Source organism: Rhinopithecus bieti, unplaced genomic scaffold (assembly GCF_001698545.2).
Source record: "Rhinopithecus bieti isolate Rb0 unplaced genomic scaffold, ASM169854v2 scaffold_2723, whole genome shotgun sequence".
NCBI classification, from domain to species: Eukaryota; Metazoa; Chordata; class Mammalia; order Primates; family Cercopithecidae; genus Rhinopithecus; species Rhinopithecus bieti.
This window is the reverse complement of record NW_016804119.1, coordinates 3,277,751-3,285,343: the sequence shown is the minus strand read 5'-3', so window position 1 is coordinate 3,285,343 and position 7,593 is coordinate 3,277,751. Positions and strand designations below refer to the sequence as shown.

The 7,593-nt window shown below is 46.2% G+C and overlaps 1 protein-coding gene across 2 annotated transcripts in view; it reads right to left on the bottom strand.

The window, feature by feature from the left end:
* Positions 1-6,565, bottom strand: part of ZNF841 (zinc finger protein 841) — a 31,782-nt gene extending 25,217 nt beyond the window's left edge. For both annotated transcript variants that reach the window (XM_017864777.1, XM_017864786.1), the window contains exons 1-3: positions 5,841-6,565; positions 4,142-4,231; positions 963-1,054 (exon numbers count right to left, since the gene is read on the bottom strand). In XM_017864777.1, the coding sequence (XP_017720266.1) occupies positions 963-977 (15 nt within the window). In that variant the 5' untranslated portion in view covers positions 978-1,054; positions 4,142-4,231; positions 5,841-6,565. The remainder of the gene's footprint in view (positions 1-962; positions 1,055-4,141; positions 4,232-5,840) is intronic.
* Positions 6,566-7,593: the final 1,028 nt, after the last annotated feature.

The following is a 7,593-nucleotide window of genomic DNA, read 5'->3' as shown; positions in this document are numbered from 1 at the left end:
TTTTTTTTTTTTTGCTTTTGTGGAAAGAACAGCTAAAATCTCATTTAGCATAAATTTCACATATAATAAAATGTTATTCCCTATCATCCTTATGTTGTACCCCCTTCTTAATGCCTAAATTGCATCTCTGCTTGGACTTTCACCACAAAACAAATATATATATCATGTGACGTTTAACATAAAAGAAACGTAATATTTAATAATAATTGGTGGAATGACAGAATTTGGCTGCATCTTCTCTGATATCAAAGTTTGGCTCTTACATCTGAGCAAAATTATAACCGTTTTACAAAAAACAACTGCTGGTAAGAGTCCCTGCAGGAACACCGCATTCTCTGTGGGATGGAGATGCTGAGAATGGCTAAATTAATCATTCAGGTTGATTTCATATTTTAAAAGCAATGATGGGATAAAACACCCTCTATCACTGATGTCTGTACCTAGTTTTCCATTCCATTCCCAGTCATTAAGATTGTGGAGTTAGAAAGAATGCCTCATTCATTATAGCTTCAAATGTCGTATAAAATCAGGCAGAAAAGATCTCCCCTTAAAGGCATCTTTTCAAGAATTTATAAGGTATTTGTGCACATTAACATGTGACTTCCACATACAACTTCTCTACTCCTGGTCTACTGAGAGCCGACAGCGCATTCAGATGTTGCCCCTAAACAATCTCTGCTGCCCAAAAGCTGACACCGCAAGACCCACACCCCGTGTCCATCCATGTCTGGGTGTGAGCACTTCCCAGGACCATGCCCAGTGCAGCCTCTTCCCAAGCTTGCGTCACTGGGTCACCGTGAGATCTGGAATCTAAGTGCAGATGAGCAGGACTGAGGGAAGGCATGGGTGAGTGCAAGCAAATGTGTCAGGCAGGATACTTCAGACTCAAAGATTTGCAACTCCAGTGCCCTGCATTTCAAAAAGGAAGGAGACAAAGCAATCCACTGAGCGTATCACTCTACCTGGGGAGGAGCCATTCTTGACTCCTTTTCTTTCTTCTTCCTCTTCTGAGCTTCTCTCTCAGTCAATACAATTAATTCTTCAAAAGTCAAATCTGAAAGTCAAAAATATGTTGTTTAACGCTTGGAAACAACATATTCCTTTCTGTGCCACAACCATGCCCACAGGGAAGACCTCAGCATGTGGAGAGACAGCCCACTGCACCAGGGGGATACAAGAATAATATATTCCTACACAAAGACCAACTGAGTTTTTCACCCTTTTCTTCAGAACTTGTTCCCCTCTCGGACACCCTGCAGCAGTGGGGAACTGGACTGGACTATGCTTCCCTTCAGGACACAGACCCATCCCTGATCAAACCCCATAGAGAGCACAGCCCCCTCACCTCCCTGTGGATCACAGGCTGAGCTCAGCTCTCAGAAACGGAAGACACAGAGGCTTGACGTTCAATGGTAGATACAAATTAGAATCAACTTGGGTACCTTAAACAATATGAAGGTTGAGTCTATGCTAACTATTGGAAGTGTAATCTGTGGTAAAAGGGCACAAAACATGTATTTGCAAACTGCCTCAGCATGCTAATGTGAAGCCAGGGTTAAGTACATCTTAAAAGGGGCAAAATTAGCACAGCCCCATCCTCCCAGCTCTGCTCTCCCCTTGGAGCCTCATTGTTACCAGTTTGTAGACAGTAGAAGACAATGGACCAGAAAGAAACACAGAGACACATAATATGCACCAGGGGTAGGGGGAAGGGTGTGGCTGGAGTGTTAAATGGTGAGAGGAGGGTGAGTCACAAAAGTCCCAATGGAGACGGTGATATCAGAACAAAGACCTCAAGAAGGAAGGATGTTTGCACCTGCAGCTGAGGGGCCAGACAGCCCAGGCAGAGGCCCTGAGGCAGAAGCAACCTCAGCCCAAGGAACAGGAAAGAGGCCTGTGTGGCTGGAGCAGTGGGAGCAGGGAGGACACAGGGAGGAGATGAGGTCAGAGAGGTTCTGGGGAGCAGACTAGGTAGAGACGAGGTATTCAAACACTCTTCTCCCACAGCTCACAGTAATTTAAGAAACTATGTATTTCCTCACCCTTTTTAAGTAAATACAACTTATCTTTATCACATGAATTAAAGCACTTCTTTTTAATGTCATGTTATTTCAAATATATGCTGACATGTAAAACTAAAGCCAGGAAGTACAGGGTCACCTTCACCTGAGATGTGCAGGAGCACGGGGGAATGTACTTGGGGAGTTCAGGCAGTCACTTTTGGTGGAGATACCTGTTAGTTGGCTGAGCAGACAGCCAAGAGGACAAAAGGACACAGAATTCTAGAGGTCAGGGGACAGGTCTGCAGGGGACATGGAGACGCGTAGGTGGGTGATATGGATCGGCTCTGGGTCCCTGGCCCAAATCTCACACTGAATTGTAATCCCCAGTGTTACTGGTGGGGCCTGGTGGGAGGTGGTTGGATTATGGGGGTGGATTTGTGTTGAATGGTTTCGCACCACCTCTTGGTGCTGTCCTTATCACAGTGAGTTCTCAGGAGATCTGGTTGTTTAAAAGCATGTAGCGCCTCCCCCCTCACTCTCTCCTGCTCCTGCTCCCGCCATGTGAGACGCCTGCTCCTCCTTCACCTGCCATGACTGGAATCTTCTTGCAGCCTCCCCAGAAGCAGATGCTGCTATGCTTCCTGTGCAGCCTGCAGAACTGTGAGCCAATTAAACCGGTTTTCTTTATAAATTACCCAGTCTCCAGTATTTCATTATAGCAATTCAAGAATGGCCTAATACAGTGGTGTTTAAATTCATAAGCTGAGATGATGAGGAAACAGTGGGTGTGGAGAGAAACAAGAAGAGGTTCAAGGACTAAACCATGAGTCATTCCCGCATTGAGAAACAATTTGGAGTCAGGACACAGCAGCAGAGAGAAGTGTGAAATGGTCAGGGAGGTGACAAGAAAATCAAATAGCGCCTGACAGGAAAAGAAAGAGTAAAGAAGGAAATGAAATACATTGGATTTAGAAATGGGGAGGTCACTGGTGACTCTGAAAAATAAAGTTATCAGTGGAATGGTGGATATGAAAGTTTCATCCGACACATTCAAGACACAGGTGGAGGCAAGAAGTGAAGACAGGGACTCTGAACAAGATTGTAGTGTATTATGCTCTTAAAATGAAGCACAGAGAGGGGTACTCACTACAGGCAGAAACACATTAACGGTATGTTTTGTTTTAATTAGGGCACAGTGGAAGGAAACTAGAGGCTTTAGGGTCTGTGTGTGTGCATGCATTTAATGGTCAATACACCACCATCAGTAAACACTGTTTTAAGTAATTCTGTAGAAGGAAAAATGAATAATCAGTTAAACAAATTTTATGGAAGCCCAAAGGATTTTTTTAAACTTATATTTTAAGTTCAGGGGTACATGTGCAGGATATGCAATCGGTTACATAGGTAAATGGGTCATGGGGTTTGTTGTATGCATTATTTCATCATCCGGGTATTAAGCCTAGTATCTACAAGTTACTTTTCCTGATCATCTCCCTCCTCCCACCCTCCACTCTCAGGTAGGTCTCAGTGTGTGTTGTTTCCCTCTATGTGTCCATGTGTTCTCATCATTTACCTCCCACTTGTAAGTGTATTTGGTTTTCTGTTCTTGTGTTAGTTTGCTAAGGATAATGCCTCCAGCTCCATCCATGTCCTGGGAAAGGACATGATCTTGTTCTTTTTTGTGGGAAGGCCGCTGTTTCGGACTAGCCTCCCGAACTACCAGACCAAGCCAGAATGAAGTCTCTTGTGCTAAGTGCCACATTATCAAACTGAACCTTGAAATGAGCCAGGTTTGGGGGGGGAAAAAACTCTAAAAAATAAACAGGAAAGGCCCAGCATGGTGGCTCATGCTTGTAATCCCAGCACTTTGGGAGGCCGATGTGGGCGGATCACCTGAGGTCTGGAGATCAAGACCAGCCTGGCCTATGTGGTGAAACCCCGTCTCTACTAAAAATACAAAAATTAGCCGGGCATGGTGGTGCACACCTGTAATGACCCCACCCCCAAATACTGGCACCACTATCTACTAAAACAGATATCTTCAATGATGCACATGCCCCAGTGAGACCCCAACATCTTCCAAGGAAATTCATTACAAAAAAAAAAACAAGACTTTCAATGCTCCTTCGAAGACATACCTTGTAGGCCTGGTGTGGTGGCTTACATCTGTAATTCCAGCACGGTGGGAGGCTGAGGTGGAAAGACTGCTTGAGGCCAGGAGGTAGAAGCTGCAATGAGCGCGAGATCATGCCACTGCTCTCCAGCCTAGGAGACAGAGACCCTGTACCCCCAAAAAAACAAAACGGAACAAAGCCAAAAAAAACACCAAAGACATATCTTGTAGTAACAGTCAGTCATTTCTTGCCCCATTTCTCCCCTCCTTTATCCTCTACTCCATCCTTGAAAAGAAGGCAGTTACCACAAATAACTGGATCAAATCACTGCCCCCTGGCTAAATAGGAATTCCAAATATCTTTTATAAAATAAATACAAAATGCACAAGCCTTATAGAAAAAACATGATTTTCATCCTCATGAGTACAACTTAAAGAAACATATTTTAAATCAGGGTATAAAGCCACAAATCAATAAATTACAACCACCATCCATATCCAATCAACTGTCACGCATCTGGATGGGGTCCTCTCCCACTTTCTTCACTGCTATGTGCTTCCCTCTCTCATGCTGCGCGTCTTTTTTTCTCCTTTTCTGTTTTTTACCCCTTTCTTTTTCCCTCTTTTATGTCTGTTCTGCCCAACGCTTCACAACTTACTTCACCTCTTGTAGCTCTTTCTCCTCAATCTTTCCAACTGTCCCCAATCTTCACGTATCTCTGCCTCTTTTCCCCCATCTAAGCTCCCTCTCTGCTCTCCTTGTTAAATTCCCTCTTCCCTGTTGCAGTTCCCACTCTCTAGCACCCCCAACTTCCTAGGCTTCCTCCCTGCTGTGGTTCTCTCTACTTTGCTTGTCATTCACTGCCCTCTCTCTCTCTTTCAGTCCCAGCACCACGTAGATCTGTCAGCCACGGCTCCAACTCTTTTACCTTCTCCCCACTGTCTGTCTGCAGTGCCTCCTCCTTTGCCGCCCCACTCTATTTTGCTGCCCTTCATCTCTCTGAAGGTCCCCCTTCTTTTCTAAATTTCTCTACCTGCTTTTCTCCCCCTGCTACTTTCTCCAACCGTTCTGTTTCACTGTTGCTCTTTGCAAATCCCTAAATTATCATCCATTTTTGCGGTGTATTTACGGGTCTCCCTCATTCTCTTCTCAGTTGTTCCTTTTGCTCCGTCGTTCCCCGTCTTTTCCTCTCCTGATCCCTCTCACCCACACATTCAGGAGGAAAGGGGAGGAATAAGATGCCCACCTCCCGGAAGAGCACATTTTCCAGTGGAGTAAAATTTGGGAACGAAGAACACTGGGTGTCACAAGACAGACTCAGGTCACCTGCCCCAACAGAGAGTAAGGAAAAGCAGTGGCTGTGAAGGGGAAGCCCGGGGAACGGAAGGACCCGGCGTGAGGAGGACACAAGGTGGCGCGGGGGACGGTGTCTCAGGACAGGGAGGGTCTGCAGAATCCCAGGACATGGGAGGAGAAGCGGCTCCTTCAGGAGCCGGACAGCGGGCGCTCCCCTCCAGAGGCCGACGAGGGAGAAGCTCGGGGGTCACGAGGGCGCGAACCTCCCGAACGAGGACTAGACTTGGCGCGGGGCCCAAGCAGAGGCTTTTAAGCAGGAAAATGATCTGAATGGGGTTGTCTACATGGTCTTAAGGAAGAAAGGCAGAGAGCAAGAAACAGCCTCAGAGAGATTTTAAACCGAAAGGGAAGCAATTCTCCGACTTACTTGGGACGAATGGGGCTGTTGCGGGTATTTTAAGATCCGTAGCGATCGCCAGGTCACGGGTATGGAGAACCGAGGACTGCGAAGTGTACGTTTAATCCAGGTAGACAAAGCGAAGCAATTGTTTAATCCAGGTAGACCCAAACACACGCATAGCGATGCGGCCTTTCCCCGGAGCGATCTGCTTCCGGGTGTGCAGGAAACTAGGCGAGGAAAAAAAAAAACCGGGAGGCGCGGGGGCGGGGCCTGGGCGGGGCGCGACTGGGAAAGAGCTTGGCGGAGACTTGGCCTGACTCGGGGAGGGGCCCCAGAGGGTGGTGGGAGGCCCGGGCCGGCAGGGGGCGTGACCAGTTGGGGCTTGGCTGGACCGAAAACTGGGATGAAGCGGGGCCTCCAGGGGTGGGCGGGGTCTGTTCTCCAGATTTGGGAGTATTTGTGACTATTTCTTGTCCTGGGAAGCAGCGTTGCTTCTTGACCATTTTAAGTTAATGTTTCAGAATTTAAGGATGAATCTTAAAGTTGTGGTCCACTTACATGGTCCACTTATATGGTCCATCTTTGTGAAAACTAAGATGATTTATTCTTAACAAGTTGAACTGAATTAAGTCAAAACCGATTTTTCTCAGCCTGGTGGACTCCATCCAGTCTTACCAGAGAAGCTAAAGCTACTCAGTAGTCAGGGAACTAGCATCTCGGTGGGGATTGGATGTGGAGAGGTGACTGGATCCAGGAACCCAGAGACATTATGCCAATTGAAATGTGCTAGACACAGTGTAGAAAATGAAGTAAGTAGAGGCTCCTCTTCAAAGGGACTTTCCTCCCAGTGTAATTGAGAATAGATAGTAACCTCTGTTAGAAGCAAAATTTACTCAAAGACCTGTGGTAATATTCTTAAGTATCTGCTAACCATAATAAATAAATCAATATACTCTGTGTTCTTAGCTCCCACATTTTAGCCTAGATATTTGCCCTGGCATGCCTGAACTGGTCCAAGCAAGCGTTAGGTCACAGCCTATTCCTCTTCCTTATTTGGAAGTGTTTTTGTCTCAGTCTTCCACAAGTTACTTCCTCTCTTCCTTTGTTCTCCTCTGCCTTTGCCTCTTTTGGGAAGTACTAACGTGCTAGCCAATCGGGTCAAGTACAGAATGTGAGGTCCAGTTCCAACCAATGGAAACCAGACACAGCAGTAGGATGGACACGTCAGGTTATAAATGACCCTGTCTCCTTTGTTCATGTGTGCTCTCGTGACAAGACTGCTAGTGAGCGGCACCCTTTCTGTAGAAAGTAAACTAGCCTTGCTGAGAGCTCCTTTGTCTCAGTGTTGATTTTTGCAACACCGTTCCCAACACACAGAAAGACAAATGCTTCATGCGCTTTCTTACATGTGCTAAGTACAAACGTCAAATTCACAGTAACAAAGTAGAAGGGTGGTTTCCAGGGCTGAGGGTCTTTCCTATGCCTGTCCCACCATTGTATTTTGGAAGCAGATAACTTCTCTGGCTTCACAGATTCACAGCTGGACAAAAATTTTGCCTCAGGATGAACCACACATTGTTTCTCACCCATATGTGATTCAGATAATATTTAGGTGATATTTGGGCCTTAGGGTTGATACTGAAATGGATTAAGACTTTTCAGATGGGCCAGACAAGGTAGCTTAGGCCTGTAACCCCAGCAATTCAGGAGGCCAAGTCTGACAGATTACTTGAGCTCAGGAGTTCAAGATCAGCCTGGGCACACAGCAAGACCCCCGTCT